At 45.5% G+C, this 22,890-nt stretch overlaps 1 protein-coding gene, 1 long non-coding RNA gene and 1 pseudogene across 4 annotated transcripts in view; 1 reads left to right on the top strand and 2 right to left on the bottom strand.

Annotated features, from left to right (window-relative positions):
• tnks2 (tankyrase 2) overlaps nt 1-5,491 on the bottom strand; it is a 75,282-nt gene extending 69,791 nt beyond the window's left edge. The window contains exon 1 of one of the 3 annotated variants that reach the window (XM_033033572.1): nt 5,011-5,491. In XM_033033572.1, the coding sequence (XP_032889463.1) occupies nt 5,011-5,248 (238 nt within the window). In that variant the 5' untranslated portion in view covers nt 5,249-5,491. The remainder of the gene's footprint in view (nt 1-5,010) is intronic. The other 2 variants (XM_033033573.1, XM_033033574.1) reach the window with 2 other exon arrangements.
• A 5,300-nt stretch (nt 5,492-10,791) lies between these two features.
• Nucleotides 10,792-13,756, top strand: LOC116981602. Its single transcript, XR_004414243.1, has 3 exons — nt 10,792-10,802; nt 12,393-12,395; nt 13,483-13,756. It is a non-coding gene; the product is annotated as an uncharacterized LOC116981602 (long non-coding RNA).
• A 3,021-nt stretch (nt 13,757-16,777) lies between these two features.
• LOC116981647 overlaps nt 16,778-22,890 on the bottom strand; it is a 71,285-nt pseudogene continuing 65,172 nt past the window's right edge.

The raw sequence follows: 22,890 nt of genomic DNA, 5'->3' as shown, positions 1-22,890 counted from the left end.
ATGATACAATAGAACTTTATTTATCCCAGGAGGGAAATTGGTAAGCCAACAGTCATAAAACACAACAAGATAGATGAAACATTAAATTAAAGTGACGAGTGTAAATTCCAAGATTGGGGATGCGCAAAGTTTGGAGAAGTGGGGAATGGGAGTCAGTCTACCCCATGATAGTAGGGGGAGGAGTTGTAGTACTTTGATAGCCACAGGAAAAAAACTATCCCCTGTGCCGTTCTGCGCTGCATCTTGGAGGAACCAGTCTTTTGCTGAAGGCACTCCTCAGGTTGACCAGTGTGTCATGGAAAGGGCGAGCTGTATTGTCCAAAATGCTCCGCAGTTTGAGGGGCACCCTCCCCTCCATAGAAAATAGGTGCAGGATGAGGCCATTCGCCCCTTCGAGCCAGCACCGCCATTCATTGTGATCATGGCTGATTGTCCCCTATCAATAACCCATGTCTGCCTTCTCCCCATATCCCTCGACTCAACTAACCCCTAGAGCTCTATCTAACTCTCTCTTAAATCCATCTGATGACTTGGCCTCCACTGCCCTCTGTGGCAGGGAATTCCATAAATTCGCAACTCTCTGGGTGAAAATTTTTTTTCTCACCTCAGTCTTAAATGACCTCCCCTTTATTCTAAGACTGTGAAACTCCAAGATCACGTCCATTGAATCCAACTCCACTCCCAGGACAGAGCCAGCCTTCCTGATGAGCTTGTTGATCCTATTGGCATCCGCTGCGTTCGACCTGTTGCCCAGCACACGACAGCGAAGAAGATTACACTGGCCACCACCGATTGATAGAACAACTACAGCATCTTACTGCAGACGTTGAAAGAGCGAAGCCTCCTCAGAAAGTACAGACAGCTCTGTCCCTTCTTATACAGGGCCTCAGCATTCCTGGACCAGTCCAGTTTACCGTCCAGGTAAACTCAAAGGCACTTGTACTCAGTGATAAACTGCACATCCACTCCCTTGATGGAGACAGGGCTGTTGCGTCCTCCTAAAGTCCACCAATAACTCCTTTGTCTTGTCGGTGTGAAAGGTGAGGACTAAGGGGACTCTGTTCCTGTTGCGACGGACGGGGGCTGGGGGGCGGAAATAAAGGAGGAGCAAGAGTGGAGCTGCGGGATATACTAAGTCTGACCTACTAAGTCTGTATAAGGGCAGGGACAGGTTTGGAGTGTGGGTAAAGAAGTGGCAAACGGAATACAGCATAGTAAAGTGTGCAGTCATGCACAATGACATAGGTGATTTTCTAAATGGGAAGATGATTCAGAATTCTGCAGTGCAATAAGACTTGGGAGTGCTGGCGCAGGTCTCCCAAAAGATTAATTTGCAGGTTGCTAACAAAAGCAATGTTAGCATTTATCTCGAAAGGACTGGAATATAAAAGTAAGAACTTAATGCCGAGACTTTATAAGGTGCTGTTTAGACCACATTTGGAATATTGGGAGCAGTTTTAGGCCCCATATCTGAAGAAGGACGTGGAGGGGGTCCAGAGGAGGTTTACGAGAATTATCCCGGAAATGATCGGGTTAACGTATGTGGAGCATTTGATGGCTCTGGACCTGTATTCCCCAGAGTTTAAAAAGACATGGGAGGATCTCACTGCAACTTACAAATTAATGAAAGGCCTAGATAGAGTGGATGTGGAGAGGATGTTTCCAGTAATGGGAGAGTCTAGGATCAAAGGACACAGCCACAGAATGAAAGGATGGATGTACCTTTTCTTCAGCCAGTGGGTGGTGAATCTATGATATTCGTTGCCATTGACGATGATGGAGGCCATCATAGGGTATTTTTAAAGTGGAGATTGATATGTTCTTGGTTAGCAAGGATGTCAAAGACTACAGGGAGAAAGCAGGAAAATGGGGTCAAGAAGAAAAAAATAGATCAGCCATGATTGAATAGCGGAGCAGACTCAATGGTCCAAATGGGTTAATTCTGCTCCTATGTCAGGTCGAGAGTCAAGAGTCAAGAGTGTTTTATTATCATATGTCCCAGATAGGACAATGAAATTCTTGCTTGCTGTAGCACAACAGAATATGTGAACATAGTACATAACAGGAGAAAAAAAAAAGTTCAGTGTGTATATATATACACATGCACACATACTCAATAAATAAACAAATATAGTGCAATAATAATAGTCTGTTGTAGTTCAGAGCTTATTTGTTGTCGTGTTTAATAGCCTGATGGCTGTAGGGAAGAAGCTGTTCCTGAACCTGAACGTTACAGTTTTCAGGCTCCTGTACCTTGCCAATGGTGAAATGAGTGTCTGGCCAGGATGGTGTGGGTCTTTGATGATATTGGCTGCCTTTTTGAGGCAGCGACTTCGATAGATCTCTTCGATGGTGGGGAGGTCAGAACCAGTAATGGACTGTGCAGTGTCTTATGGTCAGCTTCTACGCTGTGAGGAAGTACACAAGTATATGCCGATACTTGGTGTAATCCTATTCCTCTGTTAATACACATGCCCATTATCAACTCAATATTCTTCCACCAGCCACTGACACTGGGCATAATTTACAGTAACCAATTAACCTAACAACCTGAATATCTTGAAGAGGAAGATTTTGAAGAATTAGGACTAATTAACAAGTTTGAATTAAGGCAGAAGCTAGAAGTATTATTTTTTGTTTCAGACTGAACTTCTTGAGACTTACTCTGCTCTGTGATTTTATCAACATTTCCCTGCTTATTTTCAGTACAGGCTTGATACATAATGGCATAAATAAAATATGACATTTATAAAGAAACCACCGCACACTAAAGGAATTAATATTGAGTCACAAAGTGTTGGAGTAACAGGCAGCATCCCTGGAGAACATGGCTAGGTGACATTTCTGACCAGGACCCTTCTTCAGTCATTTTTTGTAAACTGCATCTGCAGTTCCTGGTTTCTATAATTAATCTTAAGTGTCTACCAAAACCTGAGTGGGGTGAGATAGGATTTCTTCCAGCATATTCCCTAAGAGTAACAGTTTGATGTTGAAATGAAAGAATCCGAACCAAATAAAAATAGGAAAATCAATGTCTGCGTGCCATCATAGTCATAGAGTGATACAGTGTGGAAACAGGCACTTTGGCCCAACTTGCCCACACTAGCCAACATGTCCCAGCTACACTAGTCCTATCTGCCCTAGTTTGGTCCATATCCCTCCAAACCCGTCCTACATATGTACCTGTATAATTGTTTCTTAAATGTTGGGACATTCCCTACCTCAGCTATCTTCTCTGGCAGTGGTTCAATAAACCCACCACCCTTTGTGTGAAAAGGTTACCCCTCAGATTCCTATTAACTGTTTTCCCCTTCATCTTAAACCTATGTCCTCTGGTCCTCATCACACTACATAATCACTTGGACTGTGCAGTTTGAATTGTTATTAAATGAGACTCAGTAAGGTAGCTCGTTGATAGACACAAAAAGCTGGAGTAACTCAGTGGGTCAGACGGCATCTCTGGAGAGAAGGAATAGATGACGTTTAGGGTCAAGACGTCACCTTTTCCTTTCTCCAGAGATGCCGTCTGACCTGCCGAGTTACTCCAGCTTTTTGTGTCTATCTTCGATTTAAACCAGCATCTGCAGTTCCTTCCTGCACAAGATAGCTCGTTTCCCAGACTGGTGGTCCAGGTATTCGTGGGCATACCAAGGCTCAGCATTTCTGGCAAAGGTATCCTATAGGGGCGGTCCCACTGCGGCGACCTCATTGGCGAGTTTAGGAGTGTTGTCATGTTGAAGACCTCCTTCGACTATGTAAAAGACCTCCTTCGACAATATTGAAGACTAGCTTCGAGAAACTTGGACACCGAATAGTGTAGAGTGAAGACGACCTCCTTCGATCTCCCTTCGACTATGTTGAAGGCTATCTACGACTACCTTCGACTAACATGCCGACCTACCTCGACCAAACCGACAAGTCAAACAAGTATCGATTTTTTCCATGGCAACCTTTTTTTACTTGTGGGCATTTTTCAGCATGTTGAAAAATACGCCGCGACCTAGCTGAGGCCTCGAGTATGTGGGGACTGCTCTCAAGCATGAAGGAGAGTTACAAAGACCTCCTAGGACCTCGTGTCGACCATGCTGCGAGTACGAGTCGAGGGCAAACGCTTCTGAACTTGCGGATTAGGTCGCCGCAGTGAGACAGCCCCTTATAATAGTGAATGCAAACGAGTGGTGTACCAGTCGGTTTCTTTGTTAAAATTTACTTCAAATGTAATTGCCTTTAAAATATTTCTGAATGTCAATACCCTGAATGTTATACCCACAAGCCTCAGGAGATGAAGCTCCACCCCAACCTTTTAAAGAGACTGCCAATGAGGGATAGCACAGTGAATGTCTCACACTGCACATAAAGCAACAAATATAAAAAAAGAAACACACAATAGTAACAATAAAAACGATTACAATTAACTCAGACAAAAATAATGTCTTTACAACTGTCATTCACCTTGACAAACATACATCTCCACTCAAATGAGATTGATATTTGTGTCAGGCATATTTCTGTACCTGGCGTATGTAAACTAGACATTTCCGTTTTAATGTACAACTTTACACTAATTCCAATGGTCTGAGCTTTGTGAAAATTCTGACATTTCACGTTGGACCCCTCGTGTAGGATTTCCACTCAGAATCACAAAGGTAAGTCCTCACAGTTCCTCGTGAGAATCTGCCGACTTTTCAGCCCACAAGCCACAAAATGATGGCAATCCAATTCCAGCCTACCCGAAATATCACACAGGCAATATTGCAAAGACTGCAAATCGGTGCAGTGAGCTCGCTCACCATATTATCACGATGAACAACATTAAATGACAACCCCTTTCAAACAACGCCTTTAAACCGATCCTTTGCACTGTGCTACTGAACCCAAACACATCATCACGATATTCTGTTGGGAGAATAGTGGTATAGCAGGTCGAAGCAATCCTTCCAACCACCCTGCCCTCTCTTGCAATACTACATTTTGCAATATATTATTGGCCGCGATTGTTGTTGTCTTTACCTGCAGCAAAATGTAGCGGGCTGGACTTGCGGCCGGCCGTGTCCCTGGCGTTAACATTGTCCGCCTTCACCAGCCTCTTCACCCGGGCCACGTCGCCGCTGCGGCAGCCCTCGAACAGTTCCCTGGCGGCGGGGTCCGGGTGAGCAGAGGCGGGCAGCGGCAGCGGCAGCGGCAGCGGCGGCGGAGGCTGCTCTCCCGCACTCGGGCCTAGCGCCCCGGGACACCGGCGAGCCGCCATGGGCGGGGATGGAGTCCACCACGCCAGCTTCTTCAAGGTCACTTTATTGTACCAATTAAGGCACAGTGAGTGAAATAACAATTACTTCGGTTTAAACCAGCATCTGCGGTTCCTTCCTACACATTTTGCGTCGGGTGATGGAGTCGGCTCTGCTGTACTCCAGCGTATTTGTGTCTATCTACATCTGCTCCACTCGGCTCGGGTAAAGAAGGATCTGTTCCATTCGACTGGCGTCGGCTGGGCTCGGCTCCACTCGGCTCTGGTGGAGTCGGCTCGGCTCCACTCGGCTCTGGTGGAGTCGGTTCGGCTCGGCTCGGCTCCACTCGGCTCTGGTGGAGTCGGCTCGGCTCGGCTCCACTCGGCTCTGGTGGAGTCGGCTCGGCTCGGCTCCACTCGGCAGCTCTAGTACTCGGTTCTGCTCGCGCCGACCCGCCAGAGACCAACCGCCGCCCCACGAGCACCACCCGCCCGCCTCGCGGACTGTGCGCGGACCAACGCTGGTTTGAGTGAACAGTGGTCTGCAGTGAAACATGACGTGGATCAGGTCAACTAGGCAAATATATTGGCTTATATTCCTTATATCTTATAGGGGAAATAATAAAGGCAAATATAATTGCCTTTATGGCTTATGTGCATCATGAGAATGGCTCATGTACATCATGAGTTGCTTTAAATCAAAGTTGTATCTGATCCATGAGGAACTTTGAAATCTATTATCTCTATCTTGCCTCTCACACACACAGAAACACACACATACCGTTCCCCCACGACACTGATTAAACCAAAGATCATAGAATTCATATGGTCCAGAGACCTTTCATTGCGCATTGTTGCTCATTTTATACGCAGTTTCCCTTTTTAATTTAAAAAAAAAGAAACACCATATTTATTATAAACAAAGATAATAATGGTCTAACATAGAAGGCTAAGAGACCAAGATAAACTGCAAAATTCAATGGACTGACGTGGATTAGACTGCGAGAGGCATAACGGAGATCGGGGTCTTATTCCTAAAATGGCGGAAGTGATGTTCCGATGCGTACTACACGTCAATCCATTGGATTTCGCAGGAGTGGTCTATCTTGCTCCTCTAGTATCTTTGGTACTGACTGATCTACAGTGACACGGTTGTCGGTGTGGTTCACATTGTAGCCACTGGGGAAAGCGCTTTCTTCAGCTGCCTCCACCGACAAAACGTGCTCGTTCACCGTGGGGCTCCCTCTCCTCTCACGGGCTGGTGCAAGTTTTTGCTGTCGACGGAGACTTTGTCTCCTTCTCCCCCGGAGTCACCGACATGCTCCACCTTGGAACGTTCGTAGATGACGGGAGGGAGTCCCACGGTGACCGAGAGCTTGCTGTCGTTGGCAACGGCCTGAAGAAAGTGTGTCCTGTCTGGGAAACTACGTGAGCTGCAACAACAGCCGTGTGAAACGGTGAAGTAGGGCGCACTGGAGCACACCAGCGGCATCAACGTCTAGTTTTAAAGTGAAACAGCACCAAGTGCTGGAGTAACTCAGTAGACTGAATCAGTCTGAGGAAGGGTCACAATGTCACCTATCCATGTTCTCCAGAGATCCTAAACTGATTAATTACTCCAGCACTTTGTGTCCTTTTGTCTATTAACCATCATCTGCAGTTCGTTGTTTCAAATACAATAGACAATAGGTGCAGGAGTAGGCCATTCGGCCCTTTGAGCCAGCACCGCCATTCAATGTGATCATGGCTGATCATCCCCAATCAGTGCCCCGTTCCTGCCTTCTCTCCATATCCCCTGACTCTGCTATCTTTAAGAGCCCTATCTAGCTCTCTCTTGAAAGTATCCAGCTCTCCCGATGTTGGGGGAGTCCAGAACCAGGGGCCACAGTTTAAAAATAAGGGGTAAGTCATTTAGAACGGAGACGAGGAAACACTTTTTCACACAGACAGTTGTAAGTCTGTGGAATTCTCTGCCTCAGAGGGCGGTGGAGGCAGGTTCTCTGGATACTTTCAAGAGAGAGCTAAATCTTCTCTGTACCCTTTCCAGCTTGGCAACATCTGTCATATAACATGGTGGCCAGAACTGAACACAATACTCTAAATGCGGCCTCACCAACATTTTATACAACTGCAACATGACCTCCCAATTTCAATACTCAATACTCTGGCTGATGAAGGGCAATGTGCCAAAAGCCATTTTGACCACCCTATCTACCTGCAATTCCACCAAGGAACCAAGCACCTACACGCCTTGATCCCTCTGCTGGGGTGGGAGATTGCAACCTTCACGTGATCCGCCCTGTTTCGACGAATGCAATCAACCTGGCATGCACAATCAAATAAGGTCAAATAGAACAAGTTGTCCTACAAGTTTAGGCTGTGCATGCCATACGCAAGAAGAAGATCCCTCTGCTCTACAACACTCCCCAGAGCCCTACCATTCACTATTCAAGAACTTTATTTGTCACATAAACATCCAGGATATACAGTGAAATGAACGTGGCAATGCTTACGGGATTGGGCAAAACATCGGAACCAGTATTTACAATTAAAAATAGAAACAACAATATTTACAATACTTACGATAAAAAGAGCAACACTATTTGCAGTAGAAGCGGATATAAATAAATATAAATAAGTATGTGTATGCATTATAAGTATGTGTGTGCTTGCATGAGATGGGCAGTATGAGGGACATGGTGGGTGCCCTGGTGAGATCAGTGTTTACAGTCCTGATGGCCTGCGGGAAGAAATTCCGTTTCAGTCTCTCTGTTTTTGCTGCGTGACAGTGGAGGTGCCTGACCGCAGCATCTGGAAAAGTCCGTTGTTGGGGTGGTGGGGGTCCTTCATGATCCTACAAACTGGTTCTGCACCTCCTGCTATACAGGTCCTGCAGGTGGGGGGAGTGTAGTTCCCATGGTGCGTTCGGCCAAACGCACTACTCTCTGCAGAACCCTCCTGTCCTGGGCAGAGCTGTGTAGGTCCTGCCCATGTTAGACTTCCCAGAATGCAACACCTCACATTTCTCTGTATAAAATTCCATCAACCATTCCTCAACCCACCTGGCTACTTGATCAAGATCAATAGACAATAGACAATAGACAAAAGGTGCAGGAGTAGGCCATTTGGCCCTTCGAGCCAGCACCGGCATTCAATGTGATCATGGCTGATCATCCCCAATCAGTACCCCGTTCCTGCCTCCACCGCCCTCTGAAGCAGAGAATTCCACAGACTCACCACTCCCTGTGATCCTGCTGCAATTATTCACAACCATCTTCACTATCTGCAAAACCACCCAGTTTGTATCATCTGTAAACCTGCTAATCTTGCCGTGTATGTTCTCATCCAAACATTGATATAGATGACACATAGTAATGGGCCCAGAACTGAACCCTGAGGCACACCACTAGTCACAGACCTTAAGTCCAAGAAGCGACCTTTCACCATCACCCTCTGCTTCCTTCCATGATGCCAATTCTCTATCCATTGATCTATCTCTCCTTGGATCCCATCCGATCTAACCTTCCAGAGCAGCCTACCATGCGGAACCTTGTCGAATGCTTTGCTGAAGTCCATTTACACAACATCTACAGCTTTCCCCAGATCGACCATTTTGGTTACATGTTCAAAAAAATAAATCAGATTTGTGAGGCACGAATGTACAAAACCATGTTGACTATCCCTAATCAGCCGTTGTCCATCTAAATGCCTGTATAACCTATCCCTCAGAATACTCCAGTAATTTTCCGACTATAGATGTTAAGCTCACCGGCCTATAGTTCCCAGCATTTTCCCTGCAGCCCTTCTTGAATAGAGGTACAACATTTCCTACCCTCCAGTCTTCTGGCACCTCTCCTGTATTTAACGATGACGGATAAATTTCAACCAGGGCTCCCGCAATTTCCCCTCTAGTTTCCCCGCAATGTCCTCCCCTAGGAAAATCTGACACGCTGCCATTTTCCTGTTGCCGGAGTATAAACAGAGGATAGTTCGGGAAGCGGTAGAGACGAGGGACGTAAAGCGGTGGTCCGACCAGTCAGAGGCCATGCTGCAAGATGCACTGAGTGATGTCGACTGGAATATGTTCGAAGCAAGTTCCAGTGACGTCAGTGAGTTCGCGGAAGCAGTCACGGACTTCATCGCAACAGTAACCGACAACATCGTCCCCACGGTAAGGGTAAGCACCTTTCCGAACCAAAAACCCTGGGTAGACAGGTCTGTTCGTGTGGCCCTGAATGCTCGCACCACTGCCTACAACTCGGGCCTGGCATCAGGAAACATGGACGTCTACAAGGCAGAGTCCTATCGACTGCGAAGGGCGGTGAAGGACGCAAAGAGGAGGTACAGAGACAAGATGGAGTCACAGATGGAGCAGCAGGACACCAGAAGCCTGTGGCAGGGGCTACGGATTGTAACCAACTACCGGAGCATCCCTCCATCATCCGCAAGTGCCGGCACCTCCCTAGCTGATGACCTGAACTCCTTTTACGCTCGTTTTGAGAGGGGCAACACCACCCCAGGTCTGCCGACTATCGACAGTACTGCCAGCGGGCTGGCTACCGAAGCTGAAGGGAGGAATGTGCACACATTCTCGCTGTCCGAGCACGACGTGAGGAGGGCTCTGACACGGGTGAACACGAGAAAAGCTGCAGGCCCCGATGGCATCTCGGGGCGAGTACTCAAGTCCTGTGCTACGCAGCTAGCTCCAGTGCTCACTACAATATTCAACCTCTCCCTGGACATGTCCATGGTCCCTGCCTGCTTCAAAAAATTTATCATTGCACCGGTACCTAAAAATGCCTCCCCAGCCTGTCTGAATGACTACCGTCCGGTGGCCCTTACCTCGGTAGTCATGAAATGCTTTGAGAGGCTGGTGAAGAAACACATCTGCGCCTTCCTCCCTCGGAACATGGACCCGTTGCAGTTCGCATACCGTCCGAACAGATCCACGGACGATGCGGTCTCCCAGGTCTTGCACACCGCTCTCTCCCATCTGGACAGCCAGAAGGGGGGCTACGTGAGGATGCTGTTCATGGACTACAGTTCAGCCTTCAATACGATAGTCCCCACCAGACTGGCCGGGAAGCTAATGGAATTGGGGCTCAACACCTCCCTGTGTGCCTGGGTCCTGGACTTTCTCACCACCAGGCCCCAGGTAGTCAAGATGGGAGGGAATACATCGAAGTCCCTCACCCTGAGCACAGGATTGCCCCAGGGTTGCGTCCTCAGCCCCCTATTGTACTCCCTGTACACACATGACTGTGTGGCTAGGTTCAGCTCCAACTCAATAATTAAGTTTGCTGATGACACTGTGGTGGTGGGCCTGATCTCAGACAACGATGAGAAGGCCTACCGGGAGGAGGTGGCTGATCTAGCACTCTGGTGCCAGGATAACAGCCTCCTCTTGAACATCAAAAAAACGAAGGAGCTGATCATGGACTTTAGGAGGGCATATCATCCGAGGACGTACACTCCATTGAGGATAAATGGGGATCCTGTGGATAGGGTGAACTGTTTTAAATATCTGGGAGTCCACATCTCCGAGGATATGACATGGGCATCACACGCCTCAGCACTCGTGAGTAAGGCAAGGCAGCGCCTTTACCACCTCAGGCAATTGAGGAAATTCAGAGTGTCTCCGAGGATCCTCCAGTGCTTCTACGCAGCGGCGGTGGAAAGCATCTTGTCCGGGAACATTACCATCTGGTTTGGGAATTGCTCTGCCAAGGACAAGAAGGCTCTGCAGAGAGTAGTGCGTTCGGCCGAACGCACTATGGGAACTTCACTTGCCCCCCTGCAGGAACTATACATCAGGAGGTGCAACTCCAGAGCCAACAATATCATGAGAGACCCCTTCCACCCCTGCAACGGACTGTTCCAGCTGCTACGGTCAGGCAAACGCCTCCGTTGCCATGCTGTGAGAACGGAGAGGTTGAGAAGGAGTTTCTTCCCAGAGGCCATTCGGACTGTAAACGCCTATCTCACCAGGGACTAACTCTACTGAACGTATTTCCTTCCATTATTTATTATGTAAAGGTATATGTGTGTTATGATTGTGTTTATAGTTTGTTTGATTGTTTGTCTTTTTGCACAAAAGTCCGCGAGCATTGCCACTTTCATTTCACTGCACATCTCGTATGTGTATGTGACAAATAAACTTGACTTGACTATATTTATCTTGCCAAACATCTGATAAGTGGTGGGTTGAATTCTGAAAAACGCACAATTTATGCAGAATTAGTTTACATTGAATAACACATTGAAATCAAACTGCATAATTCTCAAATGCACGGCCCCATAATTTAATTTCTGGGCCTTTTTGCTGTTACATTATTACTCCCATCAGTCCATTATAACTGTCCTGTTATTAATTGTTAATAAACGAATATAGAAACACAAGTGAATTCATGTGTATTAACATTCCCCTATAGCGGGCGAATAAACAAGCCATGCTTGGTGAAACTAAGAGATCTTTATTATAACAGTTCTTTAAGAAAGAACTGCAGATGCTGGAAAAATCGAAGGTAGACCAAAATGCTAGAGAAACTCAGCAGGTGAGGCAGCATCCATGGAGCGAAGGAATAGGTGATGTTTCGGGTCATTATAAGTAATGAGATCAGCACACGCTAATGGGGGAAGGTTAACCCAGGGTTCATTATAGATACCAGGGTACACCCCTAAACCCCGTGACGACTCCTTTCCGCCAAACGCAGTCACATGAACCTGCCCCCGACTGCCGAGGGTTCTCCCAGCAAGTGGCCTAACCAGCGGGTGGCGCCACACCCTAAAGAAAAGCAGGAGAGATGAAACATTGGAAGAGCAGCAACAATGTCATATTTTGAGTTTGTGCTCTCAGGCAGGAGGCTCTTTTGCTGGACATATTTCGTGGAACACCTTCGCTCAGCCCGCATGAACCAACCTGGAAGGTTGGTTAAGAAGGTTAAACTGTTGGGTATAAATGCAGGAATAGCAAGATGGATTCAGCAGTGGCTGAATGGGAGATGCCAGAGGGTAATGGTGGATGGCTGTTTGTCGGGTTGGAGGCAGGTGACTAGTGGGGTGCCTCAGGGATCTGTGTTGGGTCCTTTGTTGTTTGTCATGTACATCAATGATCTGGATGAAGGGGTGGTAAATTGGATTAGTAAGTATGCAGATGATACCAAGATAGGGGGTGTTGTGGATAATGAAGAGGATTTCCAAAGTCTACAGAGTGATTTAGGCCATTTGGAAAAATGGGCTGAAAGATGGCAGATGGAGTTTAATGCTGATAAATGTGAGGTGTTACACCTTGGCAGGACAAATCAAAATAGGACGTACATGATAAATGGTAGGGAATTGAAGAATACAGTTGAACAGAGGGATCTGGGAATAACCGTGCATAGTTCCTTGAAGGTGGAATCTCATATAGATAGGGTGGTAAAGAAAGCTTTTGGTATGCTAGCCTTTATAAATCAGAGCATTGAGTATAGAAGCTGGGATGTAATGTTAAAATTGTACAAGGCATTGGTGAGACCAAATCTGGAGTATGGTGTACAATTTTGGTCGCCCAATTATAGGAAGGATGTCAACAAAATAGAGAGAGTACAGAGGAGATTTACTAGAATGTTGCCTGGGTTTCAACAACTAAGTTACAGAGATAGGTTGAATAAGTTAGGTCTTTATTCTCTGGAGCGCAGAAGGTTAAGGGGGGACTTGATAGAGGTCTTTAAAATGATGAGAGGGATAGACAGAGTTGATGTGAGCAAGCTTTTCCCTTTGAGAATAGGGAAGATTCAAACAAGAGGACATGACTTCAGAATTAAGGGACAGAAGTTTAGGGGTAACATGAGGGGGAACTTCTTTACTCAGAGAGTGGTAGCGGTGTGGAATGAGCTTCCAGTGGAAGTGGTGGCGGCAGGTTCGTTGGTATCATTTAAGAATAAATTGGATAGGCATATGGATGAGAAGGGAATGGAGGGTTATGGTATGAGTGCAGGCAGGTGGGACTAAGGGAAAAAAAATTGTTCGGCGCGGACTTGTAGGGCCGAGATGGCCTGTTTCCGTGCTGTAATTGTTATATGGTTATATGGTTATATGATCTCCCGGTTGCTGGACATCAATTTAATTCTCCTTCCCATTCCCACACAGACCTTTCTGTCCTCGGTCTCCTCCACTGTCAGAGTGAGGCTAAACACAAATTGGAGGAACAGCATCTCATATTTCGCTTGGGCAGCTTACAGCCCAGTGGTATGAATATTGATTTCTCTAACTTCAGGTAGCCCCTGCATTCACTCTCTCCCTATCCCTCCCCCACCCAAGTCGCACTAGCTTCTCATTTTCACCATACAAACAGCTTGCAATGGTGTTTCCTTTGTCATCGTTACTTTTTTGCATATGTTTCATTTATTTTTCTGTATCTCTTCACATCACCGTCTCTGTCTCTTGTTCCCTTATCCCTCACCAGTCTGAAGAAGGGTCTCGACCCGAAACGTCACCCATTCCTTCTCTCCAGGGATGCTGCCTGTCCCGCTGAGTTGCTCCAGCTTTTTGTGTCCATCTTCGGTTGAAACCTACATCTGCAGTTCCTTCTCACACATATCTTTAATAAACTTTGTTGTATGTGTAATTTCCTTTAATCAAGAAACAAAATGTGGTGTTCCTTTCATCAAGATTATGGGTATGTAATTTTTTTGTTCACCACTTGGGTGCAGTTTTACACTGGACATTTGTGTTCCTATTCTCAATGTCAACTTGCTTAAGTGGTTCCTGACATTACCTGCTGATACATTCTTACTTCCAAAAATAATTTTAGCAGTGATGGACTTGTTTCAGCTGTTGTATGGCATATTTTAAGCTGACTTTAAGAAAACTACCAAGTCAATCAAGCCACATTATTTTAGGCAAAATAGTTATGGATTTTTTGAACTACTAAAATTATTGTGGGAAAATTATTTTCTGTGCTTCCTTCAATTTCTGATATGGACCAATATCCCAAATTCTTGTGATCAAAATTCACACATGATGTGAGAAGCTGGAAAGCTATCTTTATGATAGCAGACTTTAAAAATCACAGGCTAACAACACAAAGTACATAACCATATAACCATATAACAATTACAGCACGGAAACAGGCCATCTCGGCCCTACAAGTCCGTGCCGAACAACTTTTTTCCCTTAGTCCCACCTGCCTGCACTCATACCATAACCCTCCATTCCCTTCTCATCCATATGCCTATCCAATTTATTTTAAAATGATACCAACGAACCTGCCGCCACCACTTCCACTGGAAACTCATTCCACACCGCTACCACTCTCTGAGTAAAGAAGTTCCCCCTCATGTTACTCCTAAACTTCTGTCCCTTCATTCTGAAGTCATGTCCTCTTGTTTGAATCTTCCCTATTCTCAAAGGGAAAAGCTTGATCACATCAACTCTGTCTATCCCTCTCATAATTTTAAAGACCTCTATCAAGTCCCCCCTTAACCTTCTGCGCTCCAGAGAATAAAGACCTAACTTATTCAACCTATCTCTGTAACTTAGTTGTTGAAACCCAGGCAACATTCTAGTAAATCTCCTCTGTACTCTCTCTATTTGTTGACATCCTTCCTATAATTGGGCGACCAAAATTGTACACCATACTCCAGATTTGGTCTCACCAATGCCTTGTACAATTTTAACATTACATCCCAGCTTCTATACTCAATGCTCTGATTTATAAAGGCTAGCATACCAAAAGCTTTCTTTACCACCCTATCTATATGAGATTCCACCTTCAAGGAACTATGCACGGTTATTCCCAGATCGCTCTGTTCAACTGTATTCTTCAATTCCCTACCATTTATCATGTACGTCCTATTTTGATTTGTTCTGCCAAGGTGTAACACCTCACATTTATCAGCATTAAACTCCATCTGCCATGTTTCAGCCCATTTTTCCAAATGGCCTAAATCACTCTGTAGACTTTGGAAATCCTCTTCATTATCCACAACACCCCCTATCTTGGTATCATCTGCATACTTACTAATCCAATTTACCACTCCTTCATCCAGATCATTGATGTACATGACAAACAACAAAGGACCCAACACAGATCCCTGAGGCACCCCACTAGTCACCTGCCTCCAACCCGACAAACAGCCATCCACCATTACCCTCTGGCTTCTCCCATTCAGCCACTGCTGAATCCATCTTGCTATTCCTGCATTTATACCCAACAGTTTAACCTTTTTAACCAACCTTCCATGAGGAACCTTGTCAAAGGCCTTACTAAAGTCCATATAGACAACATCCACTGCTTTACCTTCGTCAATTTCCCTAGTAACCTCTTCAAAAAATTCAAGAAGATTAGTCAAACATGACCTTCCAGGCACAAATCCATATTGACTGTTCCTAATCAGGCCCTGTTTATCCAGATGCTTATATATATTATCTCTAAGTATCTTTTCCATTAATTTGCCCACCACTGAAGTCAAACTAACAGGTCTATAATTGCTAGGTTTACTCTTAGAACCCTTTTTAAACAATGGAACAACATGCGCAGTACGCCAATCCTCGGGGACTATTCCCGTTTCTAATGACATTTGATGTGTGACATGTGTAGGAAGGAACTGCAGATGATGGTTTAAACCGAAGATAGACACAAAAAAGCTGGAGTAACTCAGTGGGCCAGGAGGCATCTCTGGAGAAAATGAATAAGTGATCTTTTGGGCCGAGACCCTTCTTCAGACTGAGCGTCAGGACAAAGGGAAACAAGAGATTAAAGACAATGATGTTGAGAGATAAAGAACATTGAACAAATGAATGAAAGAGATGCAAAAATGCAACGATGATACAGGAAACAGGCCATTGTTAGCTGTGTTCCAGGTGAAAACGAGTATAGCTCTTGCTCACTCTCCCCCTAGTCATTACTTTTCCCCCTATCAGCCGTCGCATGCAACACATAATCCTCCATTATTGCCACCTCCAAAGGGATCCCACCACTAGTTACATCTTCCCATTAACACCCCTTTTCCGCCTTCCGCAGAGACCATTCCCTCTGCAACTCCCTGATTAACTCATCCTTTCCTACCCAAACCAGATGTGGTCTCTTATACAAATGGTGAAGGATGCAAACCAAAGGTCATAGAGCAGATCTTTGATGCAAGCGGTGGAAGTTCTTCCTGCAATTCAGGTTTGATTTCGTACACAATGCTCCCACTCTATGTTATATCCAAATCCCAGAATTCCAACTGCATAGCAATGTCTGCAGATTGTGATCGGTATATGATATTTGCCAAATTAAATTGCTGAGTCAACAGTATTAACATCAATCTTTGTGCAAAACTGATTTGGCACATGCTGTGCTAATTTGGTTCATCATTTAGAGTCTATATAATGCATGAGCCTGGCACAGGAAACCCCAAGTCTGAACAGAAGGAAGAATCTGCATGAATTTGGACAATTTAAAGTGCTCCATAACTCGTTGCAGATGTGGTAGGGGCTTCAGTGCAGCAAAATAGTATTGGTGGATGTCTTAAAGCAACATTTGCTTCAATGCTGAGAAGAAGATTCCTTATTATTTGTAATATAGGAGTCTTAGCAGTGGTGGATCTCGTTCTCAAACAGAATAAATAGTGGGGACAAAGTCAACATCTCCATGCCTTAGGGGACTAAAGTAGACCAGGATGGTGCTGTTATGATCCAGTGAACTGACCACTGTCTTGTCGAGGCCAAACATCAGTTTCCAGACACATTCTCAAACCTCTCTCAGGATGGAAACCGCACTCATGAACAATTACCATTCTCAACTTCCCCACAGAGCACTATTCTATCTCCTGCCCAATATGCACAAACTATCCGGGTAGGTCCATTAGCTTCAACCTGCTCTTGCTCCAGCAAACCTATGTCTTCTGACATTATCTCGATCCTTTCTCCCCTACTCCAGCCCTTCCCATTTATATCCATGTTAACTAAGATGCTTTCTGCCACTCTGACGATTTCCAATAGCCTGGTGCTATTTATGGATGTACAATCCCTTCACATCTATGTCATCCAATCTGTTTCTTTCTTATTGAATTGAATTGAATACTTTATTGGCAAATGTGACAAGTCACAGTGAAATTCTTTGCTTGCCTTCTCAAGGTACGCAAATAGTCCGCCATAAAGAGCGTTTACAACGTTACAAATCCCCCCCCACCCCGCGCCAGGTCCCCCTTTGTTCTCCCCCCCCACCTCCTTCCCTCCCCATCACAACGGTCCCCCCACTCTGAGTCCTCCTTTGTTCCTTCCCCCGGCAGCTGCGTCCTCACTTCCAGGTGGTCCGACCTCGTCCGTCGGTAGGCGCCATAATCGACCGACGCACCGCCCTCTCCACTAACGCTGCCGGATCCTCTCAGGACGCCTCCGAGGCCCCAGCCGCGGGCTCCGTCGACCCAGGCACTGATGGCCGTGGGCTTTGTCGACCCGCAAGTCTCCACCGCCGACCCGCGAGTCTCTTCCTCTGACCCACGATGTTCCGGCCCGCGAGGCCCCTCCGCCGGCCGATGAGGCCCGGTCAGTGAGACATCGGCCTCGGCTTCTCTGCGGCACCTCCAGATGGCATCTGTCAGCAGTGTCACCTCCGGCGTCTCGATCTCTTAGAAAGAGACCCAACCAGTTACCCTCGATCAAAGCCTTCAGTTGTACTTGGAAGAACTTGGTCTGACATTGAACAACTTCCTCCTAAATTCCATTCTCTGTCTCCAGATCAAAGGCATAGCCATAGCCATTTACACAGGCTCAAATACATTTGTTTGATATGTGGAACAATCTTTATTCCAGTCCTATGGACCCCTCCCTCAACTCTTTTTCCTGTACCTCAACAAGGACATTGGTGCTGCTTTCTCTGCTGATACAGAGATTTCACTGCCAATTTCCCCCATCACTCCCCTTCACTTGGTCCTTCTCTGACTCTTTCTTACATTTCTGGATATCTGTCTCCATCTCAGGAGAAATGCTGCCACAAACATCCGTTACGAGCCCACAGCTATCTCAACCGTACTTCCTCGGGCTCTGCAGCCTGTTTTGACTTCATTCCATTATTTCAATTCCTTTGTCACCACCTTATTTACTCTGATAATGAGGCTTTCCATACAGCTGCCTCTGAATTATTTCCTGTCTTCCTGAAACATTCCCTCTTCCTCCTCATTATTGATAGAGTCCATGATTGTGTCTCATTTAATTTCCTGCGTCTGTTCTCCCACCTCCTTTCCTCCTGGAGTGAACAAGAGTAAAATTGTTCATCTTGTACCCCAATTTATTCCACGGTGTGTAACAAGGAACTGCAGATGCTGGTTTGCACTGAGATAGACACAAAATGCTGGAGTAACTCAGCGGGACAGCTTCTGTCTCCTCTCAGCATTATCAAGTCAAGAGTCAAGAGTGTTTTATTGTCATATGTCCCAGATAGAACAATGACATTCTTATTTGCTGCAACACAACAGAATATATAATCGTATTAAATAATATAACAACTCAGAGAAAATAGAACAAACAATAACGGTGTAATAATAATAATAAAAATAGTCTATTGTAGTTCATAGCTCATGAGGTTGTAGTGTTTAATAGCCTGATGGTTGTAGGGAAGAATCTGTTCCTGATCCTGGACGTTACAGTTCTCAGGCTCCTGTACCTTCTTCCCGACGGCAATGGTGAGATGAGTGTGTGGCCAGGATGGTGTGGGTCTCTGATGATGTTGGCTGCCTTTTTGAGGCAGCAACTACAATAGATCCCTTCAATGGTGGGGAGGTTAGAGCCGGTGATGGCCAGGACAGTGGTCACCTTTTTACCTTTATGACTCCCCATCAATCACTCCCCATTGTAAGGTGCATTCCCATGCATCTGCAGAAATTGTGGACATAGCTCAGATCATCAAAAAACCAGCCTCCCTTCCATTGACTTAATCTACACTTCATTCTGCCTTGGCAAGGCCACCAGCATAATCACATTTCACACTAGTCGCTCCCTCTTCTTCCCACTCGCATCAGGCAAAAGGTACAGAAGTTTTAAAATGCATACCTTCAGATTCAAGGACTGATTCTTCCCAGCTCCAATCAGAGAACTGAACAGTCTTCTTATCAGCTAGAATGGGGTCCTGAACTCACAGCGACCTCATTGGAGACCTTTCAACTATCTTTATCTGACTTTAACTTGCACTAAATGTTGTATCCTTTATCTGTAAACTGTGGACGGCTTAATTTTAATTGTGTCTATGTCATATATAAACCTTTTCTTTGACTGGATAGCACGCAAACAAAAGCTTCTCATTGTACCTCAGCGCAGGTGACGATAATAAACTAAACTAAACTAAACCTGTCCTTTTACCTCTTCCCTTAAAGAGTGATACCATGGTGCAGCTGGTAGAGCTGCTGCTTCACAGCGCTAGTGACGTAGGATCGATCTGGAACTGGTGCTGTCTGTGTGGTGTTTGCATGTGACTGCATGGGTTTCTTCTGGGTGCTCTAGCTACATCCAAAAAACATGCAGGATTGTCGGTTAATTGGCCTCTGTAAATTTCCTCAAGTATGTAGGAAGTTGATGCGAAAGTGGGATAACAACACAACAACCTTGTTCTCAATGTCAGTAAGACCAAGGAACTGATTGTGGACTTTGGAAGAGGAAGGATGAGGATCCACAAACCTGTCTATACCGACAGGACAATGGTGGAGAGAGTCAAAAGCTTCAAATTCCTGGGTGTGCATATTTCTGAAGATCTGTCCTGGACCCACCACACTGGTTCAGCAACTTGAATGCACAGGAGCGAAGAAAACTGCAAAAAGTTGTGAACGCTGCCTAGTCCATCACAGGTTCTGACCTCCCCACCGTCAAAGGGATTTACCGGAGTCTCTGCCTCAAAAAGGCAGCCAACATCATCAAAGACCCACACCGTCCTGGCCACACACTCATCTCACCCTTGCCATCAGGAAGGAGGTACAGGAGACTGAAAACTCAATTGTCCAGGTTCAGGAAGTTTCTTCCCTGCAGCCGTTAGGCTATTAAACACTACAACCTCCTTTAAGCTCTGAACTACATAGACTATTATTGTTATTAATTATTGCACTATTATTGTTTGTTTTTTATGTGTACGAGTGTGTATGTTTAGGTATATATGTTATGTGTGTGTGTGTATACACATACTGAACTTTTCTCTCATTTATTATATTGTTTACAGTGTACTATGTTTATATATTCTGTTGTGCTGCTGCAAGTAAGAATTTGATTGTTCTATCTGGGACATTTGACAATAAAACACTCTTGACTTGACTCGTGATTCTTGAGCTGGTGTGAAAGGGTGATTGATGGTTGGCGTGGGCCAGTTTCACCACTTTTTCAAATGCATTGGAGAAACCCAATGCATATTAGGTGATTGCTTTGCGGAACATCGCCATTCTGTCTGGGATGTCTCAGTGTTCCAAGTTGCCTACCACTTTAATTTTCCATACCACCCCATCTCTGATGTATGAGGCACAGCCTCCTGTACTGTTATAATAGACCCAAAGTAAACCTGAGGAAGAGCAACTCATCTTCCATCTGAGCAAGTTGTATGCATTTAGACTCACTATGGAATTCTACAACTTTAAATAACTTATTTTTTCTGTCTCTATCTGTCTGGCCATTTCTACTGTCGTCGCCCATCAGTCAAATTGACCCCTGTTTTTCTCACTCCATTTGCACACCCTACCAGCTGAGCATTTTGTAACTTACTAGACTAAATGGGATCCCATGTTCACACGGGAGGGCTGCTCCCCCGATGCAATATTCCACCTCTCCACCAATTCCAATATTGGTGGCCAGTTGGGGGAGGGGGCTTTCTGGAGCACTAGTATGGGTGTTGTGGGCCGAAGGGACTGGTTTCCAGAGGGCTAGTATGGACATTGTGGGCCGAATGGATTCTTGGGCTGGCAGCTCAGTCACTCAGGCCTGGTGGGCTGGCAGCTCAGTCACTCAGGCCTGCTGGGCTGGTAGCTCAGTCACTCAGGCCTGGTGGGCTGGCAGCTCAGAAACTGCCAGAAATTCTGCCCAAAACAGGTGTGAGACCGTGAGAGAGAGAAGGGGGAGAGGGTAGAGAATCAATTTTAGGCAATTTTCATCTTTTGCTGCAGATCATATCAATGAAGGAGGAAAGTCTATCCTGGCCTGGATCTCACAGGGAGCCAATGAGGGAGGGAGAAAAATACTGGGGTGAAGTTTAATACTTGCAGGGGAATACTTACTGGTGGGCCGAAGGGGCTCCTGGGCTAGTACAGGCCTGATGGGCTGAAGGGGCTCTTTAAAAAATAAAAACCGGAGTGAAATCTCAGTGAAAGGCACTTTTTCTGGACTTTTCCTGGCCTGGCATGGGCCTTTTGGGCCAAAATGCCCCTCCTAGGCTAATACGGGCATTATGGGCAAAAGGGCCTGGTTTCTCAGCCTTGTGGGTCGAAATTAGTATTTTCAGGCAGGCCAAACAACTCATTTCAATTCATTTCCATTTCAATTTCAAGCATAGGGCAGACAAAACAGCTCTTTGCCCTTTCCATTTCCATTTCAATTTCAAGCACGGGACAGGCCAAACAGCTCATGCATTTTCATTTCATTTCCATTGCCATTGCAGTTTCAAGCACAGGGCAGGCCTAACAGCTCATTGCATTTTCATTTCATTTCCATTGCCATTGCATTTTCAAGCACAGGGCAGGCCAAACAGCTGATTGCATTTTCATTTCATTTCCATTGCCATTGCAGTTCCAAGCACAGGGCAGGCCAAACAGCTCATTGCATTTTCATTTCATTTCCATTGCCATTGCAGTTTCAAGCACAGGGCAGGCAAAGCAGCTCATTGCATTTTCATTTCATTTCCATTGCCATTGCAGATTCAAGGACAGGGCAGGTCAAACAACTAATTTCATTTTCATTTAGGGCTATCAAATCAGTTATTGCAAGTACATTGCAAACTCACAGTTCAGTTGATTCACAGCTTAGAATGAGAGTCGTAGCCTCCCCCTCGCGATCTTGCAGAGTGACTGAGTCATGTCTAGGCATCCGGGGTTTTATTGTCCTCGGGGCCTGCTCAGCGGAGGAGGACTGTGAGTAAGATGGCCAAAAATCATAGCGATATATCTAAAGCGTTTTTTCTAAACACAATATACAGCACAGACAGGAAGTGGTCAAGATGACACTTTTAATTATATAGATAGATAATGTCTTTTTTTTAAATTTAGAAGTGCCCTAATCTCAGAGCTTTTGTTCATTTCCTGTCTGTCTGAACAAATTGATGCAATGATTGATACAATTTGTTCCCGTACAAATCTGGCTTCACCCTCTTTGCAAATTAAGGCAAACCTTTTCTTTCTTTCCCCATTCTGAGGAATAGTTTTCAAGCTGAAACATTATTGTCTTTAAAAGACATTAGGACAGGTACATGGATATGAAAGGTTTACAGGGATATGGGACAAACACGGGCAGGTGGGATTATGTTAGATGGGGTATTCTGGTTGACATGGGCAAGCTGGGGCAAAGGGTCAGTTTCTATGCTCTATAACCCTGACTCTCTTTCCGTAGATGCTGCCTGTCCAGTTGAGTATTTTGAGCATGATCCATTTCTATTTCATGTTTTTATTTCATGTGTAGAGAGCATATTGACTGGTTGCATCACAGCCTGGTTCAGCAAATCCTACGCCCAGGATCAAAGAAGA

This window comes from Amblyraja radiata, chromosome 15 (assembly GCF_010909765.2).
Source record: "Amblyraja radiata isolate CabotCenter1 chromosome 15, sAmbRad1.1.pri, whole genome shotgun sequence".
Classification (NCBI taxonomy): Eukaryota; Metazoa; Chordata; class Chondrichthyes; order Rajiformes; family Rajidae; genus Amblyraja; species Amblyraja radiata.
Note: the sequence above shows the minus strand (reverse complement) of the source record. Positions and strands in the feature narration are given on the sequence as shown.